Genomic DNA, 21,382 nt, shown 5'->3' with positions numbered 1-21,382 from the left:
TTTGTCTCGTCGGTCCACAAGGTATTTTCCCAAAAGTCTTGGCAATCATTGAGATGTTTTTTAGCAAAATTGAGACGAGCCTTAATGTTCTTTTTGCTTAAAAGTGGTTTGCGCCTTGGAAATCTGCCATGCAGGCCGTTTTTGTCCAGTCTCTTTCTTATGGTGGAGTCGTGAACACTGACCTTAATTGAGGCAAGTGAGGCCTGCAGTTCTTTAGATGTTGTCCTGGGGTCTTTTGTGGCCTCTCGGATGAGTTGTCTCTGCGCTCTTGGGGTAATTTTGGTCCGCCGGCCACTCCTGGGAAGGTTCACCACTGTTCCATATTTTTGCCATTTGTGGATAATGGCTCTCACTGTGGTTCGCTGGAGTCCCAAAGCTTTAGAAATGGCTTTATAACCTTTGAAATTGAACTCAGGTGTGATAAACCACAGTTAAGTTATTTTTTAACAAGGGGGGCAATCACTTTTTCACACAGGCCCATGTAGATTTGGAGTTTTTTTTCTCCCTTAATAACGTAAACCTTCATTTAAAAACTGCATTTTGTGTTCAATTATGTTATCTTTGACTAATAGTTAACGGTTTTTGATGAGCAGAAACATTTAAGTGTGACAAACATGCAAAAGAATAAGAAATCAGGAAGGGGGCAAATAGTTTTTCACACCACTGTAACCTGCATAACTGCTAGTTGATCCAGGGGAAGGCGAAAAACCCTTTTGATCAAAGCCTTTCCAATTTGCCTCAGAGGGGGGAAAAAATCCTTCCTGACTCCAAAATGGCAATCGGACTAGTCCCTTGATCAACTTGTACTATGAACTATCTCCCATAACCCTGTATTCCCTTAATTGCTAAAACCCATCCAACCCCTTCTTAAAGCTATCTAATGTATCAGCCTGTAAAACTGATTCAGGGAGAGAATTCCACATCTTCACAGCTCTCACTGTAAATAACCCCTTCCGAATATTTTGCCGGAACCTCCTTTATTCTAATCAGAATGGGTGCCCATGTGTCAGCTGGAAAGACCTACTGGTAAATAAAGCATTACAGACATTATTATATGATCCCATTATATATTTATACATAGTATCATATCACCCCTTAAAGCGATACTGTCAGTATCAAGTAGTTGCTGCACCCACAATAGTTCCCCTCAAAGCCCCCCTCAAAGTCACCCCCAGCCCCATGAACCTTTGCGCAGACGACCCTCTGACACTACTTACGGATCTTCTGCCTTGCTTCCGTGATGCTAGTATCATTAGGAGGCAGGACACAACCAAAAGAATAAGTAGCTACTCCTCCACTGGCTATACCCCTTCAGTGGGTGGAGCCCTAATCAGTTTGTACCAAAGAAAGTCAAAAAATGTGACCCAAGTAAAAATCAGTGAACAAAACTGTTGGCTAATGCCACCCCATGTCTAATGAAAACAGCGGGCCTCCAACCAGAGAGGGAAGTCCTGTGTTCCCTGAGCGACTGAAGAGAAAGAGATTTAACAGTCCACAAAATCTTCTTTTCTCCATTGTCTGTTTGGGGGACACAGGAAACAGTGGGGACTACCAAAGCTGTCCCCAATGTAGGATGGGCAAGAGGCCCTATGTGGAAGAGACCACTGTGGCTTGTAAAACCTTCCTGCCAAAGTGTGTATCAGGTGCCGCAAAGGTGCCAAAGTGGTAAAATTTTGCGAGGAGTGAATTGAGGTCCATGTACCTGCAAGCCCACAATGTACTCATTCCCCTGGTGGAGTGAGCTTTGATCCTGTCAGGTGGCGTCTGACCTTGTGCAGCGTAGGCTTTCTGAATGGTCTGTTTTATCCATCTAGAAATGGAAGACTTTGTAGTTGTCGAGTCACGGCTTGGCCCAGAAGGAATAATAAACAGTGAGTCCAACTTTTCAATATCTGAAAACCCTATGTAGGTAGAACTTGAGAGCCCTGACAGGGTCCAGAGAGTGCAGTGCTGCTTCTTTGGGATTAGCCAGAGATGGGCATAACATTGGAATAGTAATTTCCTGGTTTAGAATGTTTTGATATCCGGCAGAAGTGCCAGTCTTCTCTAAAAAAGATATGAGAGCTGAAATTTGCGATTTGATAGACCCATAGGAGAGGCCCAATGAAAGACCTTCCTGGAGGAACTCTAGCAAGTTTGGTACTGAGAATGTCTCAAAATCAGTTTTGCGTCTTAGACACCACTGGTGATATGCACCATTCTGCTTCAATATTCAGGTCTCAAGAGCCACGCCATCAAGCTGAGTCTGGCTATCCTGGGATGACGAATTTGCCCTTGATGAAGAGGGTCTGGATGGGCGGGCAGGGGCCAGGGTTCCACTATTGAGAGATTTAGGAGGTCTGAAAACTATGTTCGCCATGGCCACCTTGGAGCTATCAGAATGTTTATTTACTTTGTAACTTTTTTATTGTTCTGGGAAGTGATGGCAGCGGGGGGAAGGCATACAACAGAAGAAAATTCCAGGGTGCAGTCAGAACGTTTGCTGCTTCCACTAGAGGGTTTGGGCAACGTGCAAAGTTCACCATGGCCATCTTGGAGCTATCAGAATGTTTATTTACTTTGTAACTTTTTTATTGTTCTTGGAAGTGATGGCATTGGGGAAGGCATACAACAGAAGAAAATTCCAGGGTGCAGTCAGAACGTTTGCTGCTTCCACCAGAGGGTTCGGGCAATGTGCAAAGAACTTCGGCACCTTCCTGTCGCGTTGCCATAAGGTCCACCTCTGAAATTCAGAGGCATAAAGATCCCCCCTTACCCCACAGAAATTCAGAGGCACAGTGACTCCCCCCCTCACCCCACAGAGATTCAGAGGCACAGTGACCCCCCTTACCCAATAGAAATTCATAGCCACGGTGATCCCCCCCTTACCCCACATAAATTAAGAGGCACAGTGACTTCCCCCTCATCCTATAGAAATTCATAGGCACAGTGATCCCCCCTTATCCCACAGAAATTCAGAGGCACAGTGACTCCCCCCTCACCCCACAGAGATTCAGAGGCACAGTGACCCCCCCTTACCCATAGAAATTCATAGCCACAGTGATCCCCCCCTCACCCCACATAAATTCAGAGGCACAGTGATCACCCCTCACCCTACAGAAATTCAGAGGCACAATGATCCCCCATTACCCCACAGAAATTCAGAGGCAAAGTGACTCCCCCCTCACCTCACAGAAATTCATAGGCATAGTGATCTCTCCTCACCCCACAGAAATTCAGAGGCAAAGTGATCCCCCCTCACCCCACAGAAATTCAGAGGTACAGTGATCCCCCCTCACCCTACAGAAATTAATAGGCACAGTGACTCCACCCTCACCCTACAAACATCCAGAGACACAATGAACTACCCCAAAACCTAAGGTAGAGGTTGCAACCTGCACCAAACCTACATTACAATTTGGCAACCCCTGGGTTTAAGTTGCAGGTCCAGTCAAGAGTCCGCAGCTGCCCCTAGAACCCATTACCGCTTTCCCATGTTTGAATTTGCCGCTCACTAATACATAATCCGCAGTGGAGCTGTCACATGGTAGGATCACATGACCGTGACGTCAGGTCCTTTCTGAGGATAGGAACTAGCTGCTACCGAGGAAGAAGGCGATTAACATGGTGGCCTATGACGCGCAGGGACCCTCACCCACTGTCAGACTACTGTGAGGAAGGATCCCCGAGTCCATAGCAGGACCTCACCTCTTCCGTACATTATCTGCATCTGACAGCCCAAGACACTTTGAGGAGGGGTTTCCTCTTTGCCCCCCCTGCTGTCTCAGTTCGTCTCTCCACTGCCTCAGCCCCTGTCCACCCGGCAGCATCATGGGGGTGCAGGGCTTTCAGGAGTTCCTGGAGAAGTGCTGCCCAGGGGCTGTGGTGCCCGTGGACAGACAACAGCACAGGGCCGGCCTGTTGCCCAGAGATTTAGTGGGTGGGTGCCCGGACACCGCACAGTTCTGTCGACCGGCTGTGCAGTCCTAGCGCCCGCATACCCCCTCCGGTGTGGGCGCACATGCGTGCCTGCACCAGAGCACCGGGGAGCTGTTCTCCCCGGTAAGTGGCTGGGCAGTATGACGCCCCTATTATTCTGCTGCCCTAGGCTCGGGCCTTTGTCGCCTCATCACAAATTTGGGCCTGGGGTTAACCACCTGCTCTTCTGCTGCCTCAGCACAGCCCCCTTCCCCGGCTGCTCCCACGCCCTGTCGAGTCTTAGAGGATGCGGATTCTGCCTTGTAGCATCTCTATGGCGGCTACCATACTGACTGCGGTGGGCAGTGGAACACCATGATGGGCTACTTGGCAATGCTGTCTCAGGCCTGTTTGTACCAGGCGGCCTGTAGTTGGTAGACATGTTCAACAGCACCAGGGGCGATCCTGGCCCCTCCACCACCTGAAGCAGCAGCACTTGCTGCTGCCCCCCCTCCCCCGGAAATTCGCTCTTAAAGTACCAAGAGCAGCATTTTTGCTGCGCCTGGTACCTAGTGGGGCGTTGCTGCCTGAGGCGACAGCCTCAACTCGCCTCATTGGCGAAGCACCCCTGAACAGCACACTAGCCAAAGAAAGGCTACCAGAATGGGCACGGAAAGTGCAAGGAGAGAGGCAGATGTCTCAGCTTATAGTCAGCCACATCGGGAACAAGGGCACCCCCCGGCCTGGTTTCTACCACCCACATCTCGCTCACTGCTACTGTTTTATTATTACAGAAAAAAAGAAACTCCCTTTTTAAAATGTGGATTATTTGGATAAAATGGAGTCTATGGTAGATGGCCTCTCTGTAATTCGAAGATAAAGGATCCCATACCAGTACTGTTTTAGTATTACAGAGAAAAAGGAAATCGTTTTTGGGTGATTTGGATAAAATGAGTCTGTGGGAGACGGCCTTTCTGTAATTCATAGCTTTCTGGATAGTGGGTTTCTGGATAACAGATCCCATACCTGTACATCCTGATTTAAAGTGGCTATAATTTGCTGTTGCACAAGGTGACCTGGAACCCCATGAAAACTGCAGTAGAAATGTCCGATATTCCCAAAAGATTATGTTTTAATACGAATGAAGCAAAGACATCCCTGTACAGTGAAACGTAATGTATTTGCTACATATGTCTGGTGTTGTACAGTAACGCGGTCTCTAGTTTGTGTAGGTTTAGGCCTGGTCTTTTGGGTTATACCTGGGTTATCATGAGTTTTCAAATTGCATTGGGAGGAGGCTTCTGCAGATATAATATCAAGTTACAGATAAAAGTAAGATGTATGTGCTCCATTGAATTGTAAGTTACTAAAATTATGGTAGAGTTATGGAATATTTTATCCAGAAACCCATTCTCCAGAAAGCTTTGAATTATGGAAAGGCCGTTTCCCATGGACTAAATTTTATACAAATAATCCAGATTTTTTAATGGATTCCTTTTTCTCTGTAATAATAAACAGTAGCTTGTACTTGATCCAAACTAAGATATAATTGATCCTTATTGGAAGCAAAACCAGCCTATTGAGTTTATTTAATGTTTACATGATTTTATAGTAGGTATTAAGAATCAAATTATGGCAAGGTCCATTATCTGGAAACCCCCAAATCCTGAGCACTCTGGATAACAGGTCCTATATCTGTACAGGTATGGGACCTGTTATTCAGTACAGGTATGGGAACTGTTATGCAGAATGCTCTTGACCTGGATAATAGATCTTTCCGTAATTTGGATCTGCATATTTTACGTCTAGTAGAAAATCATGTAAATATTAAACAAACCCAATAGGCAAGTTTTGCTTCCAATAAGGATTAATTATATCTTAGTTTGGATCAAAAACAAGGTACTGTTTTATTACTACAGAGGAAAAGCTAATTATTTTTTAAAATTTGCATTATTTAAATAAAATGGAGTCTATGGGAGACTCCCTTGCTGTAATTTAGAGCTTTCTGGATAACGGGTTTCCCGATAATGTATCCCACACCTGAATACATTTCTTTCAGCAAAATTGAAATTTAAAAGATAGGTTTGCTTGAAGGCACTTTTTCTGATGGCTTTCGAGATTATCTCTGATGCCAACTAAAAGGCTAGCAAGGGGTTATTCTCGTTATTATATTTTTCAGTATTTTTATTGGTTTTGCAACATATTAAGTTACAATCCTTTTGATTAAAGTGTGTGAACATAAGAATTGTTATCAGTGTAAGATGTTGCAGTCAGATCAGTGTTGGCTAAAAGAAATGGTTGCAATCTAAACAAAATAAAATTAAGAAAATTAGTAAATCAAAATACCATAATAATGCTCACAGTATGAAACTATACTTATGGGAACTGTTATCCAGAATGCTCGGGACCTGGGGTTTTCTGGATAATTGATGTTACCGTAATTTGGATCTTCAAACCTTAAGGCTACTAGAAAATCATGTAAACATTAAATAAACCCAATAAGATGTCTTGTTTCCAATAAGGATTAATTATATCTTAGTTGGGATCAAGTACAAGCTACTGTTTTATTGTTACAGAGAAAAAGGAAAGCATTTTAAAAATTTGTATTATTTGGATAAAATGGAGTCTATAGGAGATGGCCTTTCTGTAATTTGGAGCTTTCTAGATGATAGGTTTCCAGATAACGGATCCCATACCTGTAATAAAAAGTAGCAATAACAATACATTTGTAGCCTTACAGAGCATTTGATTTTAGATGGGGTCAGTGACCCACATTTGAAAGCTGTGAGAAGAAAGCAAATAAGTTAAAAAAAAAAAAAAACAATGAAAACCCATTGAGAAGTTGCTTAGAATTAGCCATTCTATAACACACCAAAAGTAAAGTTAAAGATGAACCACCCCTTTAAGAAGGATATAAATAATAAGAGAAAATGCAAAGATGTGTAACTAAACTAGTGGAAGATTTAAATTATGAGGGAAGACTGTTACGGTGGCGGTTTTCTCTTGGGGGGGAAGACTTGCGAGAGGATATAATTACTCTTTACAAGTACATTACAAGTACTCAAGTGTAATACAGACAGATACTGGGGGATCAGCAGCTGGGCTGACCTGGTAGGGGACTTAGACCAGTCTTTGCTTGTGTGACTGCAGGGCTGTGATTGGCTAACTAATAATTGGATGTAAATATACTAAGTGATGGGAAACAACCTATAGCAGAAACTATAGCAGGTATTGGATCCATTATCCGGGAACCCATTATTCAGAAAGTTCTAAATTTCTGAATGACTTTCTCCCATAGGCTCCATTTTATCCAAATAATCCACATTTTTAAATATAATTTCCTTTTTCTCTGTAATAATAAAACAGTACCTTGTACTTGATCCAAACAAAGACATAATGAATCCTTATTTGAAGCACAACCAGCCTATTGGGTTTATTCAATGTTTACATGATTTTCTAGTAGACTTAAGGAATGAAGATCCAAATTACAGAAAGCTCAATTATCAGGAAAACCCTAGGTCCCAGGCATTCTGGATAATAGGTCCCATACCTGTACCACTAGGCAGTTATCGACCAGGAACCCTGGCTTTCTTGTTTCCATACTGTACCCTCCTACTACCCCAGGTATGAATTTTCCCATTGGTTGTTATAAGTATGTATGACTCTCTCTTCACTGGCTGGTGTTTGATGCTGTCCTCTTTCTTGGGTTCCGTCTTGTCATTGGAACAAGAGACTGGAATAGAAAGAGAGACCTGGATAGAGACCTGGAGAGACCTGAATAGAAAGATGAGTAATTAAAAGTATCAATAACTATAAATGTGTAGTCTTGCAGAGCATTTGTTTTTAAGTTGGGTCAGTGGCCCCAGCTGTTAAGGGTCAGAAGAAGAAGGCAAACAATTCCAAATCTATAAAAAATGAAGGCCAGTTGAAAAGTTGATTCTGCCTATGACTAAGTGCTGGGTAAGCATGAAACGCGTTAGGCGTTAGAGGGATTACTATACATGTTTTTTAACTACTGATGTGAATAAAATATATTTTTTATTGAATAGCATGTTTTGGAGAAATTATTGAGATTGTGGTTTTGCCTCTTTTTGGTCACTAGAGGTCTCCAACATGCTTACAAATAGTATTTACTACTTCTGCTCCCAATTCGATTTAAATCAGTTGAAAAGTTGCTTAGAATAAGCCATTCTATAATATACTAAAAATTAACTTAAAGGTGAACAACCCCTTTATGGCAAACAACCCCAAGTGGGACTCACAATCACTAGACTTACATAACTTTGAAATACAACCCTCTCGGGACCTTCACTTCCTCCCATAATTGCTCAGAAGAACTAGAAAGCTGCCGAGGGGAAGTTCTCCCATTCTTATTCCTTCACTGTTGCAATAAAATAGCTAAAATTTAATGGCATATTGATTTGTCGATTAACACCCAAAACCAAAAGGTTTTCAGCACTTGTTATATATTCTTGAAATAATTATATGAGCGCATACTTTTTTGCACAAAACATATCTGTGGCAGTTGTAGTTGGGTTTTATGGTGGGAACATTACAAGAAGAGTATGACACACAGAGGGAGCATAGGGCAGGCAGAGTATGGCACACACAGGGAGCATACGGAAGGCACAGTATGGCACACACAAGGAGCATAGGGCAGGCAGAGTATGGCACATATAGAGAGCATAGAGCAGGCAGTGTGTGGCACACACAGGGAGCATAGGAAAGGCAGAGAATTGTACACACGGGAGGTATAAGGCAGGCAGAGTATGGCACATACCTGGGCCTTGGGCGGCAGAATTTTAGGGGGGCAGCATGCTGCCCAACCATACCTACATTGGTTCAGAAGCACTGGGAATTTGCAGGAGATACAATAGTTTTTAAAATGCCATGTGCACCAATCACCAGTACTCCAGACCCGATGCTGAAAATTTCCGCATGTACACAAAGGAAGGGGAGGGGATAGGGGTGATGAGCGGCAGTGGGCCCAGGGGCACCTGCATTATAAGTCCGGCCCTGGCAGTTCATACTGTGCTACATACAGTGACACAATGCTGGTGCCCCTCCAGCAGTTTGCATTAGGTGTGAACAGTGTAGGTACTTTCAGTCTGAGATGTGAACAGTAAAGGGCTTTAGGGGTGTGAAAAATAGAGGGGTTACAGGTGTGAACAATGCAGGGAGGATTAGAGGTGTAAACTATGTAGGATTTTACAATTTGAATTTGAAGTGTAGTCTATGCAGTGGCCAGTTAATCTCAGTACTGATACCTTTTAAAGCTTGCAACTGGTAAGCATGTTTTAAATAATGTATTATAGATGAAAAAGTGTAGGCCGCAGGCGCCGGATCTCTCAGGCGTCTCTGTGAAATTTAAAGGCGCAGGCGCGCTGGCGTAGTGACGTCAGCGGGCAATGGCGCAAATCCTGCACAGTATAAATTGCCCATTCTGTCCACAGCACCTTGCCCGTGATAGAACTTTGTTTCTAGTGGTTCCTGAGCCTTGTGCATTTGATCGTGTACCTGTTTTGTCTTGATTATCCGGTTTTGACTCCTGCCTGTTCCCTCACTACTCTGCATTCTGTATCCTGACCCTTAGCAAGACAAAGAATGATGCGGTTCGCATCGGAGCTCACCCGGACTTGCTGTGTCTGCCTGGATTTTCTGGATATACAATTTACAACCAAAGATTCTCATTTCCTTACTGATGTGTATAGAAAAACTATAAGTAGGAATTCATTATTACACAGAAACAGTAGTCATCCAGAACCTCTGCTGAGAGGTATACCGACTGGGCAGTTCATCCGACTCAGACGGAACTGTACCACTTGGGACACCTTTCACCAGAGATCTATGGAAGTATGGGATAGACTCATATCTAGGGGTTATGAAACTGAATGTGTCAAAAGCCTATGAGAATGCGATAATGAAGAATAGGACCGAATTACTAAAAACATCGAAAAATCCTAGACATAAACAAGATGATAAAAGGATGAGGTTTATAACAACATAAAGTACAGAGGCCAAACAAATACAAAAAATAATTCATAAACATTGGTCATTACTTCATATGGATCCCATTTTATCTGCTATGGATCTTAAGAAACCGCAGATAGTATACAGACGTAGATATAATTTGAGGGATAAATTAGCACCCAGCATGTTACCAGATATTAACAAAGAGAAAAAAAGTAATTGGATGAAGGCCCTAGGCACTTATAAATGTGGAGCAAATGTATGCAAATGTTGTCGTTTTATAAATAGATCAGATCAGTTCCAGAGCACAATTACACAAAAATATTATAAGAACAGGATGTATGCAAATTGCAGAACAATGAATGTTATATACCTAGCTACATGTAAGTGCGGACAACAGTATGTAGGTAAAACTACTAGGAGATTTAAAGATCGTGTCTTACAGCATTTAGCGTGCATAAATAGAAGAGATATTTCATCTGCAGTAGCAGAACACGTAATAGACAAACATCAAGCGATGGAGCACTATGTAACTTTCCAAGTAATAGAGTCTATCAAACTTGGTAAGAGAAAAGGAGACATAGAGGATATATTATCCAAGAGAGAATTTTACTGGATACTGACACTGAATACTGTCAAACCAAAAGGTCTCAACAAAGAAGGAGATATAAAGTATTTCATAAGATAACTACATACCCTGTAATTTCATATAACACTAATATTAACATTTATATTATGATAGAGATAATACGAAATTATATAGGAATACCACTGTGTGAAAATTTCCCTGATCCTCCCATGTATTTTGAGAAATTTATATAAATAAATAATATAAAACTGGAACTTTTCCGATATCTACGGCAATATTATGTTTCCCTAATGGTATATATTGAACTTGATGCAAATTGATATATAGTCTAGTTGATGCATAAGATTAAATAATATACAACATTGGATATTTACTAATGATAAAAACAGTAAGTACAAAATAGAAAATGACACAATTGAATTAAATATATACAAAAGGATAATAAGTTAATAGCCTGTCCCAGTTATTAATTGGTAAATATTATACAATAAGAAACAATAATTCTGAACATAAATATCATCTGATATATAAAAAGGAATTTATTGAATTAGGAATATAGAACAGATTTTCATAAAACAAAAAAAACATTTTTTTTCCTGCTCTGGAAATGACTTTAGACACAAAGCAATGGTTACAAAAGTTGCAACTGGTTTTATAAATAAAAAAGTTACAACATAAACTGATTAAATGGATACCTGAATTGATACAAATGAATATAATGCTACAATCAGTCCTCATAGGGAATACATTCGTTTTTATATTTACATTTATATCTATGTGTACCCAATGATTTTAATTTAATACACAGTTCACTTTAATTGTGGATATGAATACAATGGTTGGTTTAATATAGGTTTTTTATTGATACACGTTTTGTAACACTTATTTAATTAATTATTTAAGAAAATGATTGAAATACGTTATATTTCCATTGCTGTTTGTTCTAATATATTGTATAATGAATACAAGCAGCATGGATATTTTAAATTCTAATCTTAATACTGGTATTTTAAATATATTAACTATAAGTGTAAATCACATATGCAATTTAAATGCACCTTTATTTCTAGCACCAATGTTAATCACTGTTGCTATTTAAGTCTTGAGTCACGTGATTCTCACTGACTCTGAGGAAGTGCCGGGAGATCCGGCAAGAAACGCGTAAGTCAGCCATGCACACCCACCGCTAAAACCCTCACTTGTGTGTATGTTGAAATAAAGCCTGAAATTTTGCACTAACGCTGCTGTCCTTGTGATCTCCTGGATCGGCGCCGAATATGCGAGAGTATGTTGTATCCTGACCCTTGCCTGCCAACGACAACTCTTCCAGCTTAACCCCTTGATTGACAACCCAGTTTGACCCTTGCCTGCCTAACGATTCTGATATCCGCCTGCCTCGATCCAGCCTGTCTGACCATCCTTCTGCCTAATCCTTTGTACCGTGACCTTCGGCCCAAAAGACTTTGCTAACAGCCGTTCCCCTTTGCCAGCCAGAACATCTCGCCTTGCACCCCTCATTAAGTCCAGGTGGCACCCAAGTAAGCTGAGGGCTCCTCCCGAAGCCCAACGGTGGTCACACTACTGGTGAAGCTGAGCCGAGACCAGGGTGCTTGGCACTTTTTCTGGTATTGGGTGCCGGTCATGACACATATGTCTTATATTAACCAGGCCTTGCCTTTGTGCCACCCGAGCTCCACATTCTCCACTTGTACTGGGCCGCTGGTACTTTCTGGGAAACGTGTCAATCATGTACATGAAGGCTTATGTCTTGATTGGGGAAAGGGACTACTTTCTAGTCTTAAAATATAATAACATGTATTGAATATGTTTACTGAAACTCTGTTTCTGCATTCCAGGTATTTCAGAGCTTGGAGGACCATCACCTGGAGGTAGTGTCCTTCTTTCGTGAGAATAGTTTTCATGGACTAATTGCTTATGACTCCAGGTACAGCCTCTGTAATATCCCTTCATACTACAGCTCCCATGGCCTCAAATTCAGTTGGAATGGGAAGAATTTGACCACCAATCAGTTTCTAATGCAGGAAGTTGCCGAGCAGCTTGGTCTAAAAGATGAGCCACTTTCCAATTTTTGCAGCTCTCTTTGGTAAGTAGATGAAGTAGCAGCAGTGTGAAGAACACGTCTGGTAGTGCCCTAGACCACAAGCTTCCAATTTAAGTCAATAGGAAATTGCAACAAATTCTTCAGCCTTTTGATTAGCCTAAAGAATTAAAACTATCCTATACACATACTAGCCTCTTTTAAAGGAACAGTCATTGATGTGTACCCTCTTTATGGACCCAGCATTTTACCGCTTGAGTGTTTTTAGTGCTGTGGGCATACACCAACCCACTCCAAATTGCCACCCCCACCCAATTCATTTCTGTAGAAATTGCTTGTGCCTGTGATTACATTATTGCATTAGCCAGCACTTGTAAGCTGTTCCCATAAGAATGAATTGACAAACATTTTGCTCAACAAAACTTTTGGTGTTCCACTACACCAGTGATCCCCAACCAGTAGCTCGTGAGCAACATGTTGCTCTCCAACCCCTTGAATGTTGCTCCCAGTGGCCTCAAAGCAGGTGATTCTTTTTGAATTCCAGGCTTGGAGGCAAGTTTTGGTTGTATAAAAACCAGGTGTACTGCCCAACAGAGCCTTAGTGTAGGTTGACAATCCTCATAGGGGCTACCATATAGCCAATCACAGCACTTATTTGGCACCCCAAGAACATTTTTCATGCTTGTGTTGCTCTCCAACTCCTTTTACTTCTGAATGTTGCTCACGGGTTCAAAAGGTTGGGGATCCCTGCACTACACTTATAGGAGGGAAAAGATATAATGTTATCTCACGCTCTCTGCAAAGTGCACACATATATTCACTTTATCCTTTCCCTTCAGTTTTCTTAGCCTAAAATTTACCTTTATCTCCCTTTTGCAGCTAAGTTTTAACCATATCCTGTCCTGTGTATTAACCCTTTCCACAACTACTTCTCCCAACTTATTGAAATACATTTTGCATATAAATGTAGCTGTAGCCTACAAAGTTTATCAGCCCTGTCAAGTCTCTATAGTAAAGACACTGGAATGACAGAACTTATTTTTAAGTAACATTAACACCAACATTTTTTAACACTTAATTCATACTCAAATAGTTATAGTACAAGGTCAGGTTAAAAACTGGGTAAATAGATAGGCTGTGCAAAAAAACAGGTTTCTAATATAGTTAGTTAATATATATGTAATGTATAAAGACTGGAGTGACTGTATGTTTAACAGAAGAGAAAACTACTTCCTGCTTTGCAGTTCACTTGGTTTCCACTGATTGGGTTTCTTATAAAACAAGAACATGAATCACACAGATGCCATTTGGAACACTTTCATGACAAGCAGCTCCCCAAGCAATGAGAGTGGTAGGCAGTGGGGCAGTTTTTGGGAGTGATGGCTCCACTACCCAAGCTACTATATGTGATAGATGACAAAACACCCAAAATTGCCCTTTGTATCATCTAAATATGCCCCCCTTTTCCCCGTGTATGGATTTGCTGCACTTACCTCTGAATCCAGAAATTAAATAACGGTCATCTGTACCTGAGCCATTAAATCACCTTTCTTGCAGCTTTCAGCCAATCAGAGCTGAGCTGGGAGTGATGTCACTGAGATAAGGCATGATATCCCAGTAACTGACAGCCAATCACATACATATCAAACTTGCACATTCTGAAACAACACTAATAAACTGTAAACAGCAGCTTTAGAACCAGGGCCCCCATCAGATCTCCTGGGACCCCTGTCTGGACTCCCCCTGTCCCCATTTAATGACGGCCCTGCTTAGATCTCTGTCTGTAACTGAACTACAGCTCAGCTACTAGTTACCACAGGGACTGCTGGGTAGTTTAGCAATGGCTAGAGACATACAGAGATCTCTGATGCAGGCATGCAGAAATGGGGGCCACGAATGAGGGGGTACAGGGGGTTCCGCATTTAGCGTAGGAAGTGTAACATTAGTACCAAATGTCACATATAGAACAAAAAGTTTGATCCTGTTGTGGTACTTCCACATATGCCTGTATCTTGCACTAGAAGGGAGCTGGTAGTTGTATGCCCCAGTATCTGAAATAAAAAATGTTCTATCATATTTTTGCATACCAGCTTAGTTATTACCACATTTGACTTTATGTTTCTATCGGCGGGCTGTGCCCTTACATATGTTGTCAGGGTCGGGCTGGTGATCCGGGTCCCACTGGGATTACTGTCTCAGGGCCCCGCCCCTGCCATACCCCCCCCCCGTGTTAGCAGCGGTCAGTGAGCTTTTGAGAGACACAGTCAAAGCTGCAAGGGTCTATTCTGAAGCACACTATTAGAGGTCGCCCAACGAGCCGATCTTAACCGATATGCCCACTAATGGCTGGGCTATATCGGGTTAATCCGAACATTCGGCCCTGGGGGCAATGATCGTCTCCTTAAATAGAAGTTCCTCTCATGATCGTTATCCCATGTTCTATTACTTGACTGGGCGCTCACATTTTCCGTCAGCTCATGAAACACCAAGGCAAAAGTTTTCATACAATTTATTGTTCCCAAGTTGTCCATTACATGATTCTCCATTACGGGAGACTTTCAGTGCATGGCAGAATACGGTTAATGAATACATGGTTGATGAATACGATATTATTATAGCCATACCTCCCAAGTGTCCCGGATTAGGCGGGACAGTCCCAATTTTACCTGCCTGTCCCGCCGTCCCGGATAGCAGGTGAAGATTTCCCTCGGCGCTGTTCGGATCTTCCTGATTGTCACTGTGTGTGTAATGTTGCGATATGATTGGTAGAAAGGCAACCGGCATTGGACTTTGGACTACACGCCTCTAACTCCGACGGATTCCGGGTAGAGTCAAAAAGTGTGAGAAAGCAGAACATTAGCGTCGCTGGTAAGGGAGTGTCTAATCGAGCGAAAATGACTTCCGCCTAGCAACAGCTTGTTTGGCTCCTCCCATAGTTACCTAGCAGAGAAGGCAACATGGCTCAGAGGGAGGATGGAGCGTTTGTTCTTCACGGAAAGACAGCGACGCTCAGGTATGGACAGAGGCTAATACCGTTCTAGCAGCAAAATATCCATCACTTGATAGTATTATTGTCGTTTTGTCAGCATCTACCAGTTATCAGTGCGTTGTTTTTTTCTTAAACATATTTCTCTCAAACTCTTTAGCTTTTCTAATAAAGTTGTGCCTCAGCTTCCTGTAGTACTAGCCTAATTGAGGCAACTGCGGCCCATTCCTCCGACAGAAACTAACCTTGGCTTTTCATGGGGTACTGGTGACACTTCTGTGTCAGTCAGTAATGGCTCCTGTGTAGTTGGTGCTTTGTGGGAATCCCCGGCAGTGAAGCTGTTAAACACTACTTTAAACATCCCTCTAGGGGTGGTTGTGTGCTTGTTAATGGTTTGACTCCTCACACTGTACAACTTTGTGCCCAGACAATTAGTTTAAAACTTCTCAGTTGTAGTAATTGCGACAGCTGAAAGCTCAGGCATTATAGACATATTGTACATTTCCCCCCTGCCCTTCCCTGATATGGCCGAGCCTGTCATTTTGTGAGGCTCTAGTTGGCTTTGATTATTCAGTGAGAGAGGAGGGGAAGAAGCCTCAGCCGATCCCTGGTATCCAAACACACCTGGAAAGCTTCACTTCTCAAAGACCTGGCCACATACTGACTTCTGGGGGATTTTAGCACTGCATACGGGCAGGTTATTATGGCCATAGGCGGATTTTAATGAAGGCTGGGGAAGGCTAAGCCTCCCCAAACCTAAGCATTATGCTACACAAGTAACCTACTAAAAAACTCAGGGAGTCAGCAGGTGGAAAACTTACATTATCGTGGCACTGTCATCTTCAATAAGCAGCGTTAACATGTGAACAGATGCAAGGGTTAGACTGTAATAATCTATCCATAATGTACTCCACCTTGCTGGTAGATGAGTTAAATCCTTACTCTCAGACTCTGCTGCTCATGCCTGCCCTGCTTCCCAGTGAAAGTTTAGACCAGCCAGCAGTGGGCGGAGCTACACGGAGAAATCACTGAACTGGGGATCCCATGTAGAGAAGTGAAGGTGTGTAAAAAGTCTAGGTAAAGATCCTTTGGGACTGTATGGGTTTATATTACCAGGGAATGATAGTTTGTGTTTAGTGTGCAAGATATATAATTCTGCTGGGGCGTAAGGAGAATTGCCTTGCTGGATAGGTTTTTGCTGGGGCTAATGCTGCCAAGGGCTGGGCATGCTGGCATCTAATAGAAAAAAAACAAAAGTGCGGGGACAAAAAATTACATATTGGGAGTTGAATGTACGAAAAGATATAGAATCCATCTAACATGACTGAATAGAGTGGAAAAAAATCCAACCTTAAAAGACCAACATCATTTGTTAGTACTGACATCAAAGTTCCAGGCACAGATTCATTCCCCTCCTCTCTCTCCACTAGCCCTGGCCTAAGGCTGTAGCTCTCTGGGTGTTGGTGCTGGAAGTTGTAATTCAATAACCTGTGGAGGGAAGCCATTTGCACTACGACTTCTACAACCCCCTTAGTAGGGACTGCCATACTGCTCTCCCTGCCCATTTAAAGTGATATGGCTTGTTTACAATTTGTAAAATGAACATGGTAATTAGGGCGTGGCCACAAACAATTTTGAAATGCTGCTCGTGGCACAACTTTTTGTCCCTCTTTTGATTTCCAAAATGTTGGGTATGTTATAGCTGTGTCAGTATGTCTTTTCTTTCATTTTTATCTTGCCATTGTTGCACTGTAATTGTGCAAGAGTAATGGTAAAAAAAAAATCCCAGCTCGAACAATAATCTTGTAGCTGCATTTGGGTGTCTAAATATTGAATACAGTCTACCTGACACTAATTCACTGTGATCCCCCCTCACCACACAGAAATTCATAGGCACAGTGAATCCTTCAATCCCTACAAACATCCAGCGACACAATGAACTACCTCTAAACCTAAGGTAGAGGTTACAACCTGTACCAAACCTACAATACAAATTGGCAACCCCAGGGATTAAGTTGCAGGTCCAGTCAAGAGTTCGCAGCTCGCCACTAGAACCCATTTCCAATTTCCCATGTTTGAATTTGCCGCCGCATTAGAGCGGTCACATGGTAGGATCACATGACCGTGACTAGGTCATAGGAACTAGCCGCTATCATAACAGTATGCAGCCCTGGCACGTCAGCAATGGGACTAAGCGAGCAGCCAGACATCCCGGGCGAGCATGCGCAGAGAGTTAGACTTGAAGGAGCGCGCACGTTAAGGTTTACGGAAAGGCACGCGCATTAGAGGCGTCGGTTGCCATAGAAACCAGCATGGCTGCCACTTCCCCCGTGTCCCGTATTTTTGCTTCTTTACAGCCAGCGAACTCCTCAGCCTTACACACGGGCGACTTGGAAAACAGAGCTGGCATAGTTGTTGGGCAACACGGAGGGCGGGAGGTGCAAGTTAGCGGTAGCGCGGAACTAAGCGCTGCTCCTGACAGGGCCCAAGTATGTATTGCGGTTAGCAGCAGTAAAGGTACAGCGGCTGAAGCCAAGAGCAGCGTGCAGAGGCGCCTGGAGTACATCGCACAGAGTCTACGGCAAGGGGGAGTGACGGTGAGACCGACAGGAAGTGACGAGGTTTTATGAGGGGGGGATACACATGAGGAATAGTTCGCTGCCTTGTCCTATTAATGGGGAGACAGGAAATGATTATAGCTGCTTTCAGCGGCACTAGCAATTATTAGGCCCTCCACACAAAATCACTTGAGTTTATTAAGGATATATACTGTGTCAGAGATTCTACTCTGCAGGCCAAGTTCCTGGCAATGCATACACATGATAGATAGAAAAAGCTGCGTGCGTGTTTACTACAAAAATAGAGCCCTTCTAGATTTGTTCTCTTTTTTAAAGGGCACCTATCACCCAAAATACTTTCCGATGCAGCCTTATACAGCCCACACACCAGTTGGGAAAAACAATAATCTCCCCCTCCACAAAACAAAAGCAACCTGGCAGCACTATGCAACATGCCCTGAGGGCTCCCTCCCAATGTGGGTGGCCATGTTGAACATAATGAGAGCTTCTGCCGATGCATCTGTGCATGTGAAGTTGCATGCATGCGTATAATTAGCAAAAGATTCTCAGTGCCACAACATGACCACCAGGAGCATCTTCACATTGCAGGTGGCTTAGCACTCAGCATTATTTAAGGAAAAACAATTGCTTGTTTTTGGTTGATAAGTGCCCTTTCACAGTAACTAAATTAACGGGGAACTCCACAAAAACAAACTTTTTGAAAAGTAAACAATTTCAAGCAACTTTGCAATATACATCAATTAAAAAATATGCAGACTTTTTCATGATTTTTAATGGTTTCTGGCAATTCCCTAAGCCTAGCCCCCTGCTCTCCTGCTTATCTGTTTGACTACTCTGCTGAGCTGACTGACTACTGTTACTTTGTATCAACAGGCATCTGTGCTCAGCCTGCATCCTCCCAACCCCACAATTCCCTGCACACATGATTTGAATAAGCAATGGAAGATCACAGTGCAATGGATTGTGGTTTATGTAGTTCCGGCTTGATGTCTGTAAGCTGTGGAGAAGTTGTTATAAATTGTAGCATCAGTGTTTAGTCCCTCCTTCCCTACTAGGATTTCAAATGATGCAGAAAGAACTGTTAACCAGCTGGATTTCAGCACAGAAAATGGCATTTATTCATACTTTTTAAAGAAACCGATAATGGTGATGGGTATTAGGGTTTTCTGTGTTATGTTGGCCTCTTTATCAAACTTTGGTTTGGATGCCGGCGTTCCCCTTTTTTGTCATTATTGTGCTCCCAAAGTCCCAAGCCCCATTATAAATCATTGATTTTATATTGTGTAAATATCAGGATTGTTAAAAATATTTTTATCTTTTTAAACCAGGAAGAAAATATAACAGTATCCAAGGAATTTCAAAGACTATCAAACACATACAAGATGGAAGCAGTGGTACGAACATAGTTCCTTTCAGACAATAAAACGTCATTGCCAGCATCTTACACTAATATCCTCCCCTTCTAATGTTTTACTATTTCCATAAAGTATGAATTATGCATTACATGTTTATCTTATGGCATGAGTTGATCATAATATAGTATCTAGAATGTAACAGCAGAGGTACTGGTGTTTTTAACCCAAGAATGGTCTAATAGGCACTTTGAGGCTATTGCTATCTTTTGTTTCCCATTCAAGTGATTAGAAGGTATTAGTGGCTGGTTCAGCACTTCTCCACTGGCTCAATATACCCTGTGGGTTATTAGCCTTAAAGGGGTATATCCCCTTTTTCAACATCAGAGCAATAAATAGTTGTTATGCCAAACATATTTTTGCTGTTTAAACATGAAAAATCTTTTTTATATTTCTTGAGATAAACAAGGGAAACTGGAGCTACTCCATGTTTAGTCCTTGTAAGGTACATAATTAGATTACCAGGTTACAACCCCCCCCGACAATTTAATCTAATTGTCTACCTAACAACCTCACCATGATCAAACATGGAGTAGCTTCAGTTTCCCTGACTCGCTCAAGTAATATGAAAACCCACAGATTTTACCAGATTAAAATCAAGGCAAATAGTACATTCAGCAAAGCCTTTTCTTTGAACTAGTGGGGGGGGGGGGGTTATACTGTAACCCTTAAAGAAATTATACTGCTCAGTATGCTAACAAACTGCCATTTTTCCCCATTTAGGTATGCGTTGTATTCAGTGACTTTGATAAACTGCAGAGCAACTGCAACTTGCTTGTTGAAAAACTAGACAGCTCAGTGAACATAAGCCCTCCACATTTCTATCATACAGCAGATTGCCTGGAAAAATTAAGGTATTATAATAGGATACTTAAGCATAGAGTGAATACAATTGTTTGATATTTGTAATTTGAGACTATTTTGGATTTTAGGCGGGAAGTTTGTCTTGGTGCAGTTGCTAATGCCCGGCGAAAAGCTCAAGAGGTATGTCGTTTGGTTGGCCACTCACTAGGGAAAGCTTTAATCATCAGAGAAGAAGAGTTGAGGGAATGGGAAGATCAAGCAGAGAGCTCTCAAGCACACCAGTCTATTCAGTCTAAAATTAAGACTGCCACAATATATGCAGCCTCAAAAATTTTAGCAACCTTCGAAATAAAGGGAAAAGAGAGGCACAAAAAGAACCGTTAAAGTGTCTTAACACAGAACAAACCATTACAAGTTTTTAAAGTTTTTTTATATATATATATATATATATATATATATCAGACAAATAAATATTCCATTTTAAAAAATCATGTATACAGTATCTTCAATTATTTTTATGGATTGTATTTGCTTAGGGTTAAAGGGTTTGTCCACCTATTAACAAACTTTTAGTATAATGTAGAGCAGTGATTCCCAACCAGAGGCTTGAGAGCAACATGCTGCTTCCAGTGACCTCAAAGCAAGTGCTTATGTTTGAATTCCAGGCTTGGAGGTAAGTTTTGGTTGCATAAAAACCAGATGTATTGACAAACATAGCCTCCTGTAGGCTGCCAGTCTACATAGGGGCTACCAAATAGCCCTTATTAAGCATCTCAGGGACATTTTTCATGCATGTGTTGCTCCCCAACTCATTTTACGTTTGAATGTGGCTCACAATTATAAATGGTTGGGGGTACTGGATGTGGGGTCCTGAGGTGGCAGTCCTAGTAGGCCCCAGGTCTGATGTTGCCAGTAGGAATATGATAACTGGTAAAACTTTTCACCACCCACACATGAGATCTATTGAGATCAAACACTTCGTAACCTGCACCACTGCATATGTGGTTTATATAATAAGGTGTCCATGCGGGTTGACCTATCTAAAGTATAGGAAACCACAGGTCAGCATTGAGAACTGCATTTGAT

General features: G+C 42.1%; 1 protein-coding gene across 1 annotated transcript; it reads left to right on the top strand.

Moving 5' to 3' along the window:
- The first annotated feature begins 17,779 nt into the window (after positions 1-17,779).
- Positions 17,780-20,787, top strand: irak1bp1.S (interleukin 1 receptor associated kinase 1 binding protein 1 S homeolog). Its single transcript, NM_001127848.1, is given in 4 exon segments — positions 17,780-18,098; positions 19,409-19,474; positions 20,216-20,346; positions 20,425-20,787. Coding segments are annotated over 4 exon segments (738 nt in total). The 5' UTR covers positions 17,780-17,813; the 3' UTR covers positions 20,681-20,787.
- The last annotated feature ends 595 nt before the right edge of the window (positions 20,788-21,382 follow it).

This window comes from Xenopus laevis, chromosome 5S (assembly GCF_017654675.1).
Source record: "Xenopus laevis strain J_2021 chromosome 5S, Xenopus_laevis_v10.1, whole genome shotgun sequence".
NCBI classification, from domain to species: Eukaryota; Metazoa; Chordata; class Amphibia; order Anura; family Pipidae; genus Xenopus; species Xenopus laevis.
Note: the sequence above shows the minus strand (reverse complement) of the source record. Positions and strands in the feature narration are given on the sequence as shown.